The sequence below is a fragment of the Myxine glutinosa genome, chromosome 8 (genome assembly GCF_964187855.1).
Source record: "Myxine glutinosa chromosome 8, kmMyxGlut1.1, whole genome shotgun sequence".
Classification (NCBI taxonomy): Eukaryota; Metazoa; Chordata; class Myxini; order Myxiniformes; family Myxinidae; genus Myxine; species Myxine glutinosa.
In genome coordinates, this window is record NC_136268.1 from 8177448 (window position 1) to 8198037 (window position 20590).

Consider the following 20590-nt stretch of genomic DNA (forward strand, 5'->3'; position numbering starts at 1 on the left):
AACGAACATCATAAACCCAACTATAAACGGTCATCATAAACCAGCTATAAACGGTCATTATAAACCAGCTATAAACGGACATCATAAACCCAGCTATAAACGGTCATCACAAACCAGCTATAAACGAACATCATAAACCCAGCTATAAACGGTCATCACAAACCCAACTATAAACGGTCATCATAAAACCAGCTATAAACGGTCATCATAAACCCAGCTATAAACGATCATCATAAACCAGCTATAAACGAACATCATAAACCCAACTATAAACGGTCATCATAAACCAGCTATAAACGGTCATTATAAACCAGCTATAAACGGACATCATAAACCCAGCTATAAACGGTCATCACAAACCAGCTATAAACGAACATCATAAACCAGCTATAAACGAACATCATAAACCAGCTATAAACGAACATCATAAACCAGCTATAAACGAACATCATAAACCCAACTATAAACGGTCATCATAAACCAGCTATAAACGATCATCATAAACCAGCTATAAACGAACATCATAAACCCAGCTATAAACGGTCATCATAAACCAGCTATAAACGATCATCATAAACCAGCTATAAACGAACATCATAAACCAGCTATAAACGAACATCATAAACCCAACTATAAACGGTCATCATAAACCAGCTATAAACGATCATCATAAACCAGCTATAAACGAACATCATAAACCCAGCTATAAACGGTCATCATAAACCAGCTATAAACGGTCATCATAAACCAGCTATAAACGGTCATTATAAACCAGCTATAAACGAACATCATAAACCCAACTATAAACGGTCATCATAAACCAGCTATAAACGGTCATTATAAACCAGCTATAAACGGACATCATAAACCCAGCTATAAACGGTCATCACAAACCAGCTATAAACGAACATCATAAACCCAGCTATAAACGAACATCATAAACCCAACTATAAACGGTCATCATAAACCCAGCTATAAACGATCATCATAAACCAGCTATAAACGAACATCATAAACCCAACTATAAACGGTCATCATAAACCAGCTATAAACGGTCATTATAAACCAGCTATAAACGGACATCATAAACCCAGCTATAAACGGTCATCACAAACCAGCTATAAACGAACATCATAAACCCAGCTATAAACGATCATCATAAACCAGCTATAAACGAACATCATAAACCCAGCTATAAACGATCATCATAAACCAGCTATAAACGAACATCATAAACCCAGCTATAAACGGTCATTATGAACCCAGCTATAAACGAACATCATAAACCAGCTATAAACGAACATCATAAACCCAGCTATAAACGGTCATTATGAACCCAGCTATAAACGAACATCATAAACCCAGCTATAAACGATCATCATAAACCAGCTATAAACGAACATCATAAACCCAGCTATAAACGGTCATTATGAACCCAGCTATAAACGAACATCATAAACCCAGCTATAAACGGTCATCACAAACCAGCTATAAACGGACATCATAAACCCAGCTATAAACGAACATCATAAACCCAGCTATAAACGGTCATCACAAACCAGCTATAAACGGACATCATAAACCAGCTATAAACGATCATCATAAACCAGCTATAAACGAACATCATAAACCCAGCTATAAACGATCATCATAAACCAGCTATAAACGATCATCATAAACCAGCTATAAACGAACATCATAAACCCAGCTATAAACGATCATCATAAACCAGCTATAAACGAACATCATAAACCCAGCTATAAACGATCATCATAAACCAGCTATAAACGAACATCATAAACCAGCTATAAACGGTCATTATGAACCCAGCTATAAACGGTCATCACAAACCAGCTATAAACGAACATCATAAACCAGCTATAAACGGACATCATAAACCCAGCTATAAACGGTCATCACAAACCAGCTATAAACGAACATCATAAACCCAACTATAAACGGTCATCATAAACCAGCTATAAACGGTCATCACAAACCAGCTATAAACGAACATCATAAACCAGCTATAAACGGACATCATAAAACCAGCTATAAACGGTCATCACAAACCAGCTATAAACGAACATCATAAACCCAACTATAAACGGTCATCATAAACCAGCTATAAACGGTCATCACAAACCAGCTATAAACGAACATCATAAACCAGCTATAAACGGTCATCATAAACCAGCTATAAACGAACATCATAAACCAGCTATAAACGAACATCATAAACCAGCTATAAACGAACATCATAAACCAGCTATAAACGGACATCATAAACCAGCTATAAACGATCATCAAAAACCAGCTATAAACGGACATCATAAACCCAGCTATAAACGGTCATCACAAACCAGCTATAAACGAACATCATAAACCCAACTATAAACGGTCATCACAAACCAGCTATAAACGGTCATTATGAACCCAGCTATAAACGATCATCATAAACCAGCTATAAACGGTCATTATAAACCAGCTATAAACGAACATCATAAACCCAGCTATAAACGGTCATCACAAACCAGCTATAAACGATCATCACAAACCAGCTATAAACGGTCATCATAAACCCAGCTATAAACGGTCATCACAAACCAGCTATAAACGGTCATCATAAACCCAGCTATAAACGGTCATCATAAACCCAGCTATAAACGAACATCATAAACCCAACTATAAACGGTCATCATAAACCAGCTATAAACGGTCATTATAAACCAGCTATAAACGAACATCATAAACCCAGCTATAAACGGTCATCACAAACCAGCTATAAACGATCATCACAAACCAGCTATAAACGGACATCATAAACCCAGCTATAAACGGTCATCACAAACCAGCTATAAACGAACATCATAAACCCAACTATAAACGGTCATCATAAACCAGCTATAAACGGTCATTATGAACCCAGCTATAAACGATCATTATAAACCCAGCTATAAACGGTCATTATAAACCCAGCTATAAACGATCATTATGAACCCAGCTATAAACGGTCATTATAAACCCAGCTATAAACGGTCATCACAAACCAGCTATAAACGAACATCATAAACCCAACTATAAACGGTCATCATAAACCAGCTATAAACGGTCATTATGAACCCAGCTATAAACGATCATCATAAACCAGCTATAAACGGTCATCATAAACCAGCTATAAACGGTCATCATAAACCAGCTATAAACGATCATTATGAACCAGCTATAAACGGTCATTATGAACCCAGCTATAAACGGTCATTATAAACCCAGCTATAAACGGTCATCATAAACCCAGCTATAAACGGTCATTATAAACCCAGCTATAAACGCTCATCATAAACCCAGCTATAAACGATCATCACAAACCAGCTATAAACGATCATCATAAACCAGCTATAAACGGTCATCATAAACCCAGCTATAAACGGTCATCATAAACCAGCTATAAACGGTCATCATAAACCCAGCTATAAACGGTCATCATAAACCAGCTATAAACGGTCATCATAAACCAGCTATAAACGGTCATCATAAACCCAGCTATAAACGGTCATCATAAACCAGCTATAAACGGTCATCATAAACCCAGCTATAAACGGTCATCATAAACCAGCTATAAACGATCATCATAAACCAGCTATAAACGGTCATCATAAACCCAGCTATAAACGGTCATCATAAACCAGCTATAAACGATCATTATGAACCCAGCTATAAACGGTCATTATGAACCCAGCTATAAACGGTCATTATAAACCCAGCTATAAACGGTCATCATAAACCCAGCTATAAACGGTCATTATAAACCCAGCTATAAACGGTCATCATAAACCCAGCTATAAACGATCATCACAAACCAGCTATAAACGGTCATCATAAACCAGCTATAAACGGTCATCATAAACCCAGCTATAAACGGTCATTATAAACCCAACTATAAACGGTCATTATGAACCCAGCTATAGACGGTCATCATAAACCAGCTATAAACGGTCATTATAAACCCAGCTATAAACGGACATCTTAAACCCAGCTATAAACGATCATCACAAACCAGCTATAAACGGTCATCATAAACCAGCTATAAACGGTCATCATAAACCCAGCTATAAACGGTCATTATAAACCCAGCTATAAACGGACATCATAAACCCAGCTATAAACGGTCATTATAAACCCAGCTATAAACGGTCATCATAAACCAGCTATAAACGGACATCATAAACCCAACTATAAACGGACATCATAAACCCAGCTATAAACGGTCATCATAAACCAGCTATAAACGATCATCATAAACCCAACTATAAATGGACATCATAAACCAGCTATAAACGATCATCATAAACCCAGCTATAAATGGACATCATAAACCAGCTATAAACGATCATCATAAACCCAACTATAAATGGACATCATAAACCAGCTATAAACGATCATCATAAACCCAACTATAAACGGACATCATAAACCCAACTATAAATGGACATCATAAACCAGCTATAAACGATCATCATAAACCCAGCTATAAATGGACATCATAAACCCAACTATAAATGGACATCATAAACCAGCTATAAACGATCATCATAAACCAGCTATAAACGGACATCATAAACCCAACTATAAACGGACATCATAAACCCAGCTATAAACGGTCATCATAAACCAGCTATAAACGGACATCATAAACCCAGCTATAAACGGTCATCATAAACCAGCTATAAACGATCATCATAAACCCAGCTATAAACGGTCATCATAAACCAGCTATAAACGGACATCATAAACCCAACTATAAACGGTCATCATAAACCAGCTATAAACGGACATCATAAACCCAGCTATAAACGGTCATTATAAACCAGCTATAAACGGTCATTATAAACCCAACTATAAACGGTCATCATAAACCAGCTATAAACGATCATCATAAACCCAGCTATAAATGGACATCATAAACCAGCTATAAACGATCATCACAAACCAGCTATAAACGATCATCATAAACCAGCTATAAACGGTCATTATAAACCCAGCTATAAACGGTCATTATAAACCCAACTATAAACGGTCATCATAAACCAGCTATAAACGATCATCATAAACCCAGCTATAAATGGACATCATAAACCAGCTATAAACGATCATCATAAACCAGCTATAAACGGTAATTATAAACCCAGCTATAAACGATCATCACAAACCAGCTATAAACGGTCATTATGAACCCAGCTATAAACGGTCATTATGAACCCAGCTATAAACGGTCATTATGAACCCAGCTATAAACGATCATCATAAACCAGCTATAAACGGTCATTATGAACCCAGCTATAAACGGTCATTATGAACCCAGCTATAAACGGTCATTATGAACCCAGCTATAAACGATCATCACAAACCAGCTATAAACGGTCATTATGAACCCAGCTATAAACGGTCATTATGAACCCAGCTATAAACGGTCATTATAAACCCAGCTATAAACGATCATCACAAACCAGCTATAAACGGTCATTATGAACCCAGCTATAAACGGTCATTATGAACCCAGCTATAAACGGTCATTATGAACCCAGCTATAAACGATCATCACAAACCAGCTATAAACGGTCATCATAAACCCAGCTATAAACGGTCATTATAAAACCAGCTATAAACGGTCATTATAAACCCAACTATAAACGGACATCTTAAACCCAGCTATAAACGGTCATTATAAACCAGCTATAAACGGACATCTTAAACCCAGCTATAAAGGGACATCATAAACCCAACTATAAACGGACATCTTAAACCAGCTATAAACGGACATCATAAACCCAGCTATAAACGGTCATCATAAACCAGCTATAAACGGTCATCATAAACCCAACTATAAACGGACATCATAAACCCAGCTATAAACGGTCATCATAAACCAGCTATAAACGATCATCATAAACCAGCTATAAACTGTCATAAACCCAGCTATAAACGGTAATCATAGACCCAGCTATAAACGGTCATCATAAACCAGCTATAAACGGTCATTATAAACCCAGCTATAAACGGTCATCATAGACCCAGCTATAAACGGTCATTATGAACCCAGCTATAGACGGTCATCATAAACCAGCTATAAACGGTCATTATAAACCCAGATATAAACGGTCATCACAAACCAGCTATAAACGGTCATTATAAACCCAGCTATAAACGGTCATCATAGACCCAGCTATAAACGGTCATCATAAACCCAGCTATAAGCGGTCATTATAAACCAGCTATAAACGGTCATTATAAACCAGCTATAAACGGTCATCACAAACCAGCTATAAACTGTCATAAACCCAGCTATAAACGGTAATCATAGACCCAGCTATAAACGGTCATCATAAACCAGCTATAAACGGTCATCATAAACCAGCTATAAACGGTCATCATAAACCAGCTATAAACGGTCATTATAAACCAGCTATAAACGGTCATTATAAACCCAGCTATAAACGGTCATTATAAACCAGCTATAAACGGTCATTATAAACCAGCTATAAACGGTCATCACAAACCAGCTATAAACTGTCATAAACCAGCTATAAACGGTCATCATAGACCCAGCTATAAACGGTCATCATAAACCCAGCTATAAACGGTCATCATAAACCAGCTATAAACGGTCATTATAAACCCAGCTATAAACGGTCATTATAAACCAGCTATAAACGGTCATTATAAACCAGCTATAAACGGTCATCACAAACCAGCTATAAACTGTCATAAACCAGCTATAAACGGTCATCATAGACCCAGCTATAAACGGTCATTATGAACCCAGCTATAGACGGTCATTATAAACCAGCTATAAACGGTCATTATAAATCCACCCCAGATCCACCTTGTTTGAAATTCCAACTTCTTTCCTGGAAGTCCTGGCAGTGTCCATATGTTTTATACCTCTCCCACTGCCCCCTTCCCACGCCCCCCCCCCCCAAAGCCCTCGCCCTCTCTCAGATCTCTCGATGTCTCCATGTCTCTCGGTCCCTGCTCTCAAATGTTGTGTTTGTGTCCTTCCCCCTCTCTCCCCATCTTGTCTACCGCTCCCTATGTTATATGTTTTATGTGTCGGTTTGTCTTTCTGTGTGTTCATGTGATTAATGTTCGCTCTTTCACGAGCCTCGATATTGTATACAAAAAAAAAAAAAAAAAAAAAAAAAAAAAAAAAAAAAAAAAAAAAAAAAACCCCAGATATAAACGGTCATCATAAACCAGCTATAAACGGTCATTATAAACCCAGCTATAAACGGTCATCATAGACCCAGCTATAAACGGTCATTATAAACCCAGCTATAAGCGGTCATTATAAACCAGCTATAAACGGTCATTATAAACCAGCTATAAACGGTCATCACAAACCAGCTATAAACTGTCATAAACCCAGCTATAAACGGTAATCATAGACCCAGCTATAAACGGTCATCATAAACCAGCTATAAACGGTCATCATAGACCCAGCTATAAACGGTCATTATGAACCCAGCTATAAACGGTCATCATAGACCCAGCTATAAACGGTCATTATGAACCCAGCTATAAACGGTCATCATAAACCAGCTATAAACGGTCATCATAAACCCCACTATAAACGATCATCATAAACCAGCTATAAACGGTCATCATAAACCAGCTATAAACGGTCATCACAAACCAGCTATAAACTGTCATAAACCCAGCTATAAACGGTAATCATAGACCCAGCTATAAACGGTCATCATAAACCAGCTATAAACGGTCATCATAAACCAGCTATAAACTGTCATAAACCCAGCTATAAACGGTAATCATAGACCCAACTATAAACGGTCATCATAAACCAGCTATAAACGGTCATCATAAACCAGCTATAAACTGTCATAAACCCAGCTATAAACGGTCATCATAAACCAGCTATAAACGGTCATTATGAACCCAGCTATAAACGGTCATCATAAACCAGCTATAAACGGTAATTATAAACCCAGCTATAAACGGTCATCATAAACCAGCTATAAACGGTCATTATGAACCCAGCTATAAACGGTCATCATAGACCCAGCTATAAACGGTCATTATGAACCCAGCTATAAACGGTCATTATGAACCCAGCTATAAACGGTCATTATAAACCCAGCTATAAACGGTCATCATAAACCAGCTATAAACGGTCATTATAAACCCAGCTATAAACGGTCATCATAAACCAGCTATAAACGGTCATCATAAACCAGCTATAAACGGTCATCATAAACCAGCTATAAACGGTCATCATAAACCCAGCTATAAACGGTCATCATAAACCCAGCTATAAACGGTCATTATGAACCCAGCTATAGACGGTCATCATAAACCAGCTATAAACGGTCATCATAAACCAGCTATAAACGGTCATCATAAACCCAGCTATAAACGGTCATCATAAACCCAGCTATAAACGGTCATTATGAACCCAGCTATAGACGGTCATCATAAACGAGATTTAAATGGTCATTATAAACCCAGCTATAAACGGTCATTATGAACCCAGCTATAAACGGTCATTATAAACCCAGCTATAAACGGTCATCATAAACCCAGCTATAAACGGTCATCATAAACCAGCTATAAACGGTCATCATAAACCCAGCTATAAACGGTCATTATGAACCCAGCTATAAACGGTCATCATAAACCAGCTATAAACGGTCATCATAAACCCAGCTATAAACAGTCATCATAAACCAGCTATAAACGGTCATCATAAACCCAGCTATAAACGGTCATTATGAACCCAGCTATAAACGGTCATTATGAACCCAGCTATAAACGGTCATTATGAACCCAGCTATAAACGGTCATTATAAACCCAGCTATAAACGGTCATCATAAACCCAGCTATAAACGGTCATCATAAACCAGCTATAAACGGTCATCATAAACCCAGCTATAAACGGTCATTATGAACCCAGCTATAAATGGTCATTATGAACCCAGCTATAAACGGTCATCATAAACCCAGCTATAAACGGTCATCATAAACCAGCTATAAACGGTCATCATAAACCCAGCTATAAACGGTCATTATGAACCCAGCTATAAACGGTCATCATAAACCCAGCTATAAACGGTCATTATGAACCCAGCTATAGACGGTCATCATAAACGAGATTTAAATGGTCATTATAAACCCAGCTATAAACGGTCATTATGAACCCAGCTATAAACGGTCATTATGAACCCAGCTATAAACGGTCATCATAAACCCAGCTATAAACGGTCATCATAAACCAGCTATAAACGGTCATCATAAACCCAGCTATAAACGGTCATTATGAACCCAGCTATAGACAGTCATCATAAACGAGATTTAAATGGTCATTATAAACCCAGCTATAAACGGTCATTCTGAACCCAGCTATAAACGGTCATTATAAACCCAGCTATAAACGGTCATCATAAACCAGCTATAAACGGTCATTATGAACCCAGCTATAAACGGTCATTATAAACCCAGCTATAAACGGTCATCATAAACGAGATTTAAACGGTCATTATAAACCCAGGTATAAAGCATGGATATCGTTTCAAAAGGACGATCAGCTCACTGCCCTGTACAGCTGTACACACTGGCTTGTGCTTTTATTTACATAAATAAGTTTTGGCCGATGTCATGGGTATGGGCTGTGTAAACATCTGTAAACAGATCAAGCAAAAGACATTTTGAATCGATTAACCAGCGAACCCAAAATTTGAACCAAGGTGGAATTTAGGATCGAGTGCTTAAAAATCCAGGTATCGCAGCAAGATCTCACCGTGAGCATCAGTAAGGCCACTCGGGCCAACCCATTCGAAAGTTGGCCGACGCAGACCACCACTGACGGTAGGAGTCTTCCGCAATAGGCCGAGGCTGCTGAGTATGTTCGCAATGTCGTACAATCGGCGTACTGTGGCTGTGGACAACAGAGAAATGCTTTCAATCTCCATCGACAGTCACCCGATTTAAAATCTCATTCTGGTCACCATAATTATTTGGACACGTGATGATAAATGGAGGTGTTGTGCTTGATTACTTATGCACAAACAGACAAACAAACAAACAGACGAAAAATCGGTCAGAGACCGAGGACTTGCCAGAATGTACTTTTTTTTATCGGCCATTTTAGACAAATATGACGGCCAAACCACGTGACCGATGACGTCATCATTATTTGTTTTCTAACTAATTCATTCGTAGATTATGCTCAAGAAATTTCATCTTGATCGGATGAAGTTTTGTACTTGTCGAATTATGACGTCATAATGGAGGCACCTATGACATCATCATTAACATATTTTATTCCCCATGGAGAGTTCTTTACAATGAGCCATGTCTCAATTATTTCTGTTCAGCACTTTCGGAGATATAGAGGCGCAAAGTTTTTCGTTTTTTCCAAGATGGCGGCCGAACCACGTGACCGATGACGTCATCATAATTCTTTTTCTCCACCAGTTTATGCCGACATGGTGCTCAAGAAATTGCATCTTGATTGGATGAAGTTTTGTATTTGTCGAATTATCGAATTATGACGTCATAATGGAGGCCTTGGGCCGAGAGAGTTAAAAAAAATTGGGCATAGTCTATTCCAGGGCAAGACAAATATGTGTGTAAAGTATGGCGATTGTATGTGCAACGGTGTAGACGTAGTACTGCACACAAACCGACAGACAAACAGACAGACAAACAAACCAACCAACCAACATACTTGCTGGAATCTTTTCCGGCAAGTAACAAACAAACAAATGGACTCAAATGCAATACCCTCTCCTCTGGCGAGGGCAACAAAGGGTTGAGAGTTCTTGGCCTAACATGCCCCAACAAGTGGCACCATTTTCAACATTATGACGCTTTTAACAAAAATATTACTTTCAATATATTTACAGGCAAATTATAACATTCTTCCCCCACAGTCGGGCCACAAACGATTTGCTATGTTAAAAAGTTGTCCGGATGTCCCACGTGCCATTTTTATGCAAATTAAGCCGCCATTATGGATAAATTTGTTATTCACCATATCATCCTCCAATATTACAGATAACTGAAAAAACAAGGTGTCTAGACCCATATTTTGAGGGTCAAAGATCATTATAAGACCAGTCTTGAAGTGACCACATGTGTCTTTGGCATGTAAAATATGCAAATTACTGGTCTTATACTGGTCCAACCAGTATAATGATCATGACTGGTCTTATAATGATCTTTGACCCTCAAAATATGGGTCTAGACACCTTGTTTTTTCAGTTATCTGTAATATTGGCGGAGATATGGTGAATAACAGATGTATCCATAATGGCGGCTTAATTTGCATAAAAATGGCACGTGGGACATCCGGACAACTTTTTAACATAGCAAATCGTTTTCTACACATTTTTTCCAATATAAAAACTCCCATTAGAAATTGATTTCCAGGGGTGCACGCTGACCCCCTCTACCAACCCTACTAAAGCGGTGTTGTGAGCATGGAGCATCGACGAGATCCGCATCTCAACATTTGCCTTACTTTTGAATTGCTTCTCGTCTTCTGCGCTGCACGGGGAGCATTGATTGATGATGCTGGAAGCTGCTGTGTCAAGGTCGATAGACTTCGTACCGGACGTCAGGAAGAGCATCACAAACCTCTGGCTCAGGGTACGCAGTGACTTCTCCTTACGGCCTCCGCGCACTGCACACAGTGAATGAATGAGTTGTGTCGTCAGGATCAACGATGCATTGAAAATGATGCATCATGGGAGCTACCTTTGTGATTCACACTAGGGACAACATCTCTATCATCGTAGTGTGGGGGTGTTGGGAGGATCGAGAGAGAAAAAAACCCCAAAAAACCACCAACATTCCTTTGGTAGCGGATCAACTAGTCCATCGTACTGCCCCACGGAAGTGACTCACACCTTTCCTCATGTTTCACAGGTATTTCAAGCTGCTATCTCTGTTCTGCTCCCACGACCTCTAACTTTGTTGTCATCTTTATCAGGAGCCTTGAGTCACACATATAAACAGGTGGGAGAGAAAAAGATGCAGCCACCCATAATTTAAAAAATTATCAACTCACGGGTGCGTGGAAATCTAGGACTCAATCCAGTTTCTGCATTCGTAGGCCAAGGCTCTTGTGAAGAGTCCGGGGAAGGGCAAGAACTGAAGTTGCTTCCTTCTTCTTCCGGTGCACCTAACTGCTCGAGGGCCTGCTGCATGGCTTGAGGTCCATGCCAACAGTAACAGTTCTTTGCAACACGTGATAGCAGTGCCAAGCTCTCGAGCACGTTCACCACATCGTATATGCGTCGCCGCTCAACACCTGCACAAACATGGCGGCATCCTAGATTACTCTGTCTCGTTCTTTTTCTCCCTCCAGTAGCTTTGAATACGTTATTTTAACCTTCGGGAGGAAGCTTCAAGTACATTATTTGGCCAAAATAAAATACAAATAAAATGTGGCAAACATTATAAAGAGTGCGCCATTAGTCAAGAATGTCACCAACAATGTTCTACAGGTGCGGTATGCATGTTAAGATTGTGTAGGGCCCCAACTCCTGGCGTTGCCCTTTCTCCCATACCAAGCACACTGGCCATGTTGTCCACGTAGATCTGTCTTCCTGTTGCAGCATCGCTTTGACTGGGAAGGTTGCGGAGGAAGCGGAGACTCAGCAGGCCCAGGCTTTTGTCTTTTCGGCTTTGTTGTTGCGACAACGTCTGTAAATCGTTCTGGGTGGTAACGGAGATATGCCAAGTTAGGAAGTTGTGTTTTTACTTTTTTTTTTAAACAACTTTAAAATGAGCAACAATCGGCAGCAGCGAGCAAATTGGCAAGTAGCAAAGTGGGATTTGGACACAATGTACCTTCAAAAGTTTAGCAAACGGTCTTCCGACGAGAGCGCGTCTTTCAATCCATCAATAAATCATTAGTACTTCCGTGTATTAACAACTTAAGGTGGGTCCGCACCTGAGTGAGCAGTTGCACAACAAAATCGCTCTCGAAATCGCATGAGTTAGTTGCGTACAACTGTTTTGTCCACATCTGAACTTCATACCTCCAGACTATCCCACCACCCCATCTGAACTTCATACCTCGAGGCTATCCTACCACCCCATCCGAACTTCATACCTCCAGGCTATCCTACCACCCCATCTGAACTTCATACCTCGAGGCTATCCTACCACCCCATCCGAACTTCATACCTCCAGGCTATCCTACCACCCCATCAAGTAGTAGTTCCACAGCAAGATTTCCTTGTAGGAAGTATGTATAGTTTTTATTTTTTTGGCAATTAAGCTGAGTCTGGTGGTGCTGTCGCTTCTACATTCAAAAAAACCGGTTTTACTAATTGGTAATTACTGATGAAGAGCTATCAGTCTATTCTTCTTTCCTCATCTGTAGTGGTTTGGTATGTGATATATTGAATGTTATTAATATTATGCACCAGGCTCTATACAGAGCGTTGCTTCAGCCAAAACAGGTTCCTAGATCGGGTTGCAATCCTGGACAGGTCACCACTCTGATGCAGACTGGGAAAATTATACGAATAATTGTTTAAAAAAAAAAAAAGTCAGGAGACGACGATGGTTCACGAGCGAACGGTATTCAATGACAAAGGACGGACTATAACCGAAACAGGCCAAGGCCAGGAAATGTCAAAACGAAGGTTACTGACCTTGAAATGAGATAGAAAATAATGTATAATCAGTTATGAGGTTAGTTAGCTACACAATACCGAAAATTCGGTGAAAAATGAAATGAAAAAAAAAAATTAAAAGAAAAAAAAATGAAAAATGAAAAATCGAGCTCCGTGGGGCTAGACACATGACATTGGCCTAACCAAATACCGGAACCCCTGTCAGATTCCACCAACTCCCTCGGAGAAGATGTAGCTTGAACTCGATTACCCCCCTAAAAAGACATCTTTTTCGGGCGTGGCTCCGCCCACAATGGGCGCAATACGCCCACTCTGGGTAGGACACAACTAGATCATGATATCAACCTCCCACCCAAGTTTCATCAAGATCGGATGATATCATCGGGTAGTTATGCTGCGGACAGACAGACACACAGACAGACGCACACACATGACGAATATAGTGGTCACTTGATAACTCGTGAACTAAAAATTCCAGGCAGTGAGAAACTAGTAAACAGGAACAAAAACAGTTCAAACAAAGAGCAATCACACATTGCAGACCCTCGCCAGGACGTGTTTGTGTGGTGTTTACGATGACCTGTGTTTGGGTGGTTTATTGACGACGTAGATGTATGTTCAATCCAATATGGTTGCCGAACCACATGACTGATGACGTCATCAATTTAATTTCCCATACATTTTTTGTGTAGATCATGCTCAATAAATTTGAAACTGATCGGATCAAGCATTCTATATGTCTAATTATGATGTCATAATGAAGGCACCGATGACATCATGAATATATGTTGTTCCCCATGGGGAGTACTTGACAATGAGGCATGTTTCAATTTTTTTCAAGGAGTTGTTTTGGAGATGTAGAGGTTCAAATTTTTTGTTTTTTCCAAGATGGCGGCCGTACCACGTGGCCTATGACGTCATAATCTTTTTTTGTTGTTGTTCTACAGGAGGAGATGTTCCTATGGTGAAAATGTCTTGCCAGTTGGACGAACAGTTGCAGAGAAAAGCATACTGACGTTCTGTGCGAACAAACAGACAGACAGACAAACAAACAGACAAACAAAATAAACAGGAAAAAAAAGAACAGCTGAACGAAATGATGTCATGAATCTGCTTACACTGTTACTGCATTGTGTGATTGTATATTTGATTTGGCTAGTTATAGGTCGAGTATACTATGTCCCTATTGTACTATTTAGATATACCATGAGGAACAATCTTGTTACCTCAAATTATCTGACCAAACATTGTGTTCTGTATGTGAACACCAATAAATAATGTTATTAAACCAATAAATAATGTTATTAAACCAATAAATAATGTTATTAAACCAATAAATAATGTTATTAAACCAATAAATAATGTTATTAAACCAATAATGTTATTAAACCAATAAATAATGTTATTAAACCAATAAATAATGTTATTAAACCAATAAATAATGTTATTAAACCAATAAATAATGTTATTAAACCAATAAATAATGTTATTAAACCAATAAATAATGTTATTAAACCAATAAATAATGTTATTAAACCAATAATTAATGTTATTAAACCAATAAATAATGTTATTAAACCAATAATTAATGTTATTAAACCAATAAATAATGTTATTAAACCAATAAATAATGTTATTAAACCAATAAATAATGTTATTAAACCAATAAATAATGTTATTAAACCAATAAATAATGTTATTAAACCAATAAATAATGTTATTAAACCAATAAATAATGTTATTAAACCAATAAATAATGTTATTAAACCAATAAATAATGTTATTAAACCAATAAATAATGTTATTAAACCAATAAATAATGTTATTAAACCAATAAATAATGTTATTAAACCAATAATTAATGTTATTAAACCAATAAATAATGTTATTAAACCAATAATTAATGTTATTAAACCAATAAATAATGTTATTAAACCAATAAATAATGTTATTAAACCAATAAATAATGTTATTAAACCAATAAATAATGTTATTAAACCAATAAATAATGTTATTAAACCAATAAATAATGTTATTAAACCAATAAATAATGTTATTAAACCAATAAATATTGTTATAATTTGAATTTTTTCCCCAATTTGATATTTAAATGCATCCGAAATGCAGAAGTGATGCCAGAAATGAGTTACGTGACCTCAAAGTAGCTGGGAAACATGTATCATAATAGTTTCTATGACAAATGCTTCCTGGGCTATGGGTCGGCCATGTTTTCCAAGATGGCTGACAGTGGCCATCTTGGATTTTAAGATACAACTTGTGTCTTTGGATAATTTTGTTCCGAGGGCACGAAGGAACTTTTATGCCAAAGGTGACCTTTGCATCATGACTTGGTCAACACCCTATTTTTAGCACTTAACAACATGTCCACTATCAAGTACATAAATCAATAATGAAATAAAATGAAATAAAATAAAGATTTTCAAGGTTGTGGAAAAATATTTTTAGAAAGTTTACCGCCATTGATGCAGCGTCTTTTACACCACCTTATCGAAAACGGGTTACATTAGTTATTCATGCCTGTTGTTTGTGTCCTTAATGACGTCCTTAAAAACAGTGAGTTCCTGTTTGGAACGATTTTCAATTTTGTTTGACGGTCAGACAGAAGGACAAAGTGAAACATCATCTAACTCCTGTCTGCACATGCGTGATCAGGACAAATTCTGGGACAAATACTGCTAAACTTCAGGGTTGTTTTCCGATTCGTGTTCAAAATACAACATTCAATTCAAATAAGTTGTTCCTCAATCATAAAGTGACGTTTGTAGACAGAAGGACAGACAGACAGACAGACAAAGTCGACCGACTGCTTAAGCCCGCTTTTCGCTTGACGAAACACATTACGGAGGCAACATTGAGTTAAGCAATTTTCGAAACGACTGCGACATCGTTATATCGAACCCGGAACCAAAAACAAAGGAAAAGACTGGAAAGAGGGATTTATTAAAAGTGAAGTTTGATAACATTGGGGTAGAAATGCTGAAATTAGAACAAATAATACGGCTCAGAGACGTTAAGGACAAACGATATACCTGATCGCGTCACACTTGAAGAATGTCCTAATGTATGCACTATTAGATGAACAATTAGAAATAAAAACGAGAACACAAGGAAATGATAAGTTTACTAAATGTACAAGAATTGGGGAACAATCCACGAAGAGGCCGCAAGGTTACTCAATGGCATCGTAACCGGTTTGAATTCCAGAGACATTCGCCATGTAATCAGTGGTGACCATCGGATGATCCAAGATGCTTGAAAAACTAGAGAGAGAGCAAATGCGCCACATGGTACCTATGCAGATGTGTATTTTATAGAGGGAGGAAGTACAATATGAAAGTAGAACGGTATTTGGTAGAGCGAACACCTCCGCCAGGTTGAACAGTCCACATTCTGCATCCCATTGATAGGCCGCGTCTGGAATCGGACCGGAACCAAAATCTATTCAGCTTGTTCTCGGCACCTCACAAACTCATCCACACCTTTTGGCTCAACTCATCCACACCTTTTGGCTTAACTCATCCACACCTTTTGGCTTAACTCATCCACACCTTTTGGCTCAACTCATCCACACCTTTTGTCTTAACTCATCCACACCTTTTGGCTTAACTCATCCACACCTTTTGGCTCAACTCATCCACACCTTTTGTCTTAACTCATCCACACCTTTTGGCTCAACTCATCCACACCTTTTGGCTCAACTCATCCACACCTTTTGTCTTAACTCATCCACACCTTTTGGCTTAACTCATCCACACCTTTTGTCTTAACTCATCCACACCTTTTGGCTCAACTCATCCACACCTTTTGTCTCAACTCATCCACACCTTTTGTCTTAACCCATCCACACCTTTTGGCTTAACTGATCCACACCTTTTGGCTTAACTCATCCACACCTTTTTGATATACCATGCTATGTATCTTTTTTGGGTCCATTTTAGCATCTGGATCCACATCCACAGCAGAATGTAATCAATTCATCCACATCACGCTCCGAACCTGTACACCAGGTTTCATCGGAATCCATGCACACCTTTTTGAGATATCCTGCTCACAGACAGACACACAGGGGTGAAGACACAACCTCCGTCCATCCACATTCGATGACAGAGGTAATTACAAACTGAAAACCCGAAAGTGGAAAGTCAGATATCACAACTACAAATCGGTACTTCTTCATTCATGTGCGGCACAAGGATGCGGGGTAGCGTGGCAGTGCATCTGATGCAGCACAAGGATGCGGGGTAACGTGGCAGTGCATCTGATGCAGCACAAGGATGCGGGGTAGCGTGGCAGTGCATCTGATGCAGCACAAAGATGCGGGGTAGCGTGGCAGTGCATCTGATGCAGCACAAGGATGCGGGGTAGCGTGGCAGTGCATCTGATGCAGCACAAGGATGCGGGGTAACGTGGCAGTGCATCTGATGCAGCACAAGGATGCGGGGTAGCGTGGCAGTGCATCTGATGCAGCACAAGGATGCGGGGTAACGTGGCAGTGCATCTGATGCAGCACAAGGATGCGGGGTAGCGTGGCAGTGCATCTGATGCAGCACAAGGATGCGGGGTAGCGTGGCAGTGCATCTGATGCAGCACAAGGATGCGGGGTAGCGTGGCAGTGCATCTGATGCAGCACAAGGATGCGGGGTAGCGTGGCAGTGCATCTGATGCAGCACAAGGATGCGGGGTAGCGTGGCAGTGCATCTGATGCAGCACAAGGATGCGGGGTAGCGTGGCAGTGCATCTGATGCAGCACAAGGATGCGGGGTAACGTGGCAGTGCATCTGATGCAGCACAAGGATGCGGGGTAGCGTGGCAGTGCATCTGATGCAGCGCCCTCTGCTTGTTAGAGCAGGAATTTGGAATTTGTTCAGGTTGCCGGCGATAGCTCGCCTACTCTCCTTGAAGGAAACCTTGGATCCTTAACTTCCATAGCCGAATGTGGGCAGACGCGACGCATCCGAAGGACGCCACACACCTTGATGAATCATCCTGCCCATGAAACACCAGTTTATAGGTGGGACGGGATTCAAACCCAGGATAAATAGCTGAGAGGTGTGTGCGCACCTCAAGGCCTACCTACCTACGCCTACCTCACCCTATCAGGCCGAATTGGTACCGAACGACCCCCTACGGTAGTTCCCCTTACTATACCATCTTAACTTTCCTCTTCTTTATTCTCAAGCTATGGCCCCTGGTGCTTCCACTATCTATTCTTCTGAAGGACTCTTCTTCACCTATTGTGTTTATGGCCTTCATTATCGTCCACATTATCTACATCATAGCCCCTCTTCCTCCTTCAGCCAATCCTCATCGGACCTGAAATGCTAAGCTCTAATAAGTACGTCATTGTTTTCCTCTCGTGAATTCACCAAACTTGTTCTGGTGCTGCAGTGCTTCTTCCTCTTCTAAGTTCATTAACCTTAGTCATTCTATCAAAACGTGTTTGCTGGATCTCCTGCGGAATGACGTGCTTTCAGTCACCTGAGAGCACGCTATTCGACCACGCCCGGGAATCTCCTTTAAAAACGATGACGTCACGAGAGGTTTACACAGGTGAGCACGAACGCACCGTCACGCTTACTTGGGACCAATCGGCAACGGCCGAGATGCCTTCCCGCCGCAAACGGCTGGCGACTGGTAGTGACGTCATCTTGCACGCTGGCATTTCCCTGAAAGAGGTATAATGGAGGGACGTCCAGGTTTACAGGTGAGTCCACAATGTGCACCTTTTCCCAGGTGTCCCGAGTACGAATGACTCACGAGGAGACACAATCGTTTGATAACACGAGATTAAATTCGTCGCTCAATGGACGAATGTGTGTGCAGGTTGTTTAAGCCGGCCATCCACACGTCACTATGAGGTATATATACCGAAACGGACAGGACACCGAACAAGTGGAAAAATACAGACAGTTACAGTTATCGTTTCAATGATTGGAAAACGCGTCAAATTTGAAAATGTTCATTCGTATAACGACGAACAAGTATAAAAGTTAAACTTCACATTCTCGACATTCAGTAAATTTAGTAAATTCAGTAAATTACCAAATCCTGAGGAGAAATTAGGGCCTAATAAGTAGGCATAAATATTAACAGTTGTTAAAGAGTTGGGTCGATCCGGAGCAATAATTAGCAACGAGTCGATATAGCTCGTTAATGCCGTCGGCCAGGTACGTAAAACACCTGAAACCGACTAAACGATATCTTAATAATTAATTACAAGTATGAGGTAACTAGTCAGTGTGAAGAAGAAGAAGAGCACCATCGAAATTCAAAACGACAATACTTTGATCACTGTAGTTAACTTACCCCAAGCTTCTCGCCACGTCGTACCGTACCGTACCGTACCGTACCCGGATGTTTTAGGCGATTACCTAACAAGCCCGTACCTGCCCGTCCGGCCGATATTAAATGAAGACCGTGCGCACGAACGCGCTCATTCTCGCTCGCAATCTAAGCATTGAGCGGTGGGCGGAGCGTGCGGTAATAAATAAATAACGAAGAGGAACCGCCCACTATGTGCCGCTTCTAGGCTCCGCCCATTGTTCGCGGCTCCCGCCAAACACGCCGGTTCGCGCCGAATGATGTCAAAATCGGTATATTGTTCGCTTCGTGAACAAATACCGAAATACACGTCGGTATTCACCTCCACCTCACGCACACACGCGGGAAACCCGTCCCCGTCGATCAATATCATGTAATCATTGGGTTGCCGACATATCACGATCATGTCAATATTTAAAGTTCATATCAGAAAAGCATACGTCTTGAACTTCACTTTCGGGGGACCATGAGTGGGGGTGGGGGGCGGGTATAGGACACGAAATAAATTAAACTTTAATACTTCTTGTCTCCATGGTCGTACGAGGGGTAAATTTATTAATTCCACCATCAGTGGACTGAGTTTTTT

At 39.8% G+C, this 20590-nt stretch overlaps 1 protein-coding gene across 2 annotated transcripts in view; it reads right to left on the reverse strand.

Annotated features, from left to right (window-relative positions):
- Positions 1-20142, reverse strand: part of LOC137432235 (uncharacterized) — a 41296-nt gene extending 21154 nt beyond the window's left edge. The window contains exons 1-6 of one of the 2 annotated variants that reach the window (XM_068123983.2): positions 19990-20126; positions 19250-19349; positions 12586-12733; positions 12084-12326; positions 11535-11696; positions 9810-9947 (exon numbers count right to left, since the gene is read on the reverse strand). In XM_068123983.2, coding sequence (XP_067980084.1) covers positions 9810-9947; positions 11535-11696; positions 12084-12326; positions 12586-12733; positions 19250-19345 — 787 coding nt within the window. In that variant the 5' untranslated portion in view covers positions 19346-19349; positions 19990-20126. Of the gene's footprint in view, positions 1-9809; positions 9948-11534; positions 11697-12083; positions 12327-12585; positions 12734-19249; positions 19350-19989 lie in introns of both variants that reach the window. The other variant, XM_068123984.2, reaches the window with a different exon arrangement.
- Positions 20143-20590: the final 448 nt, after the last annotated feature.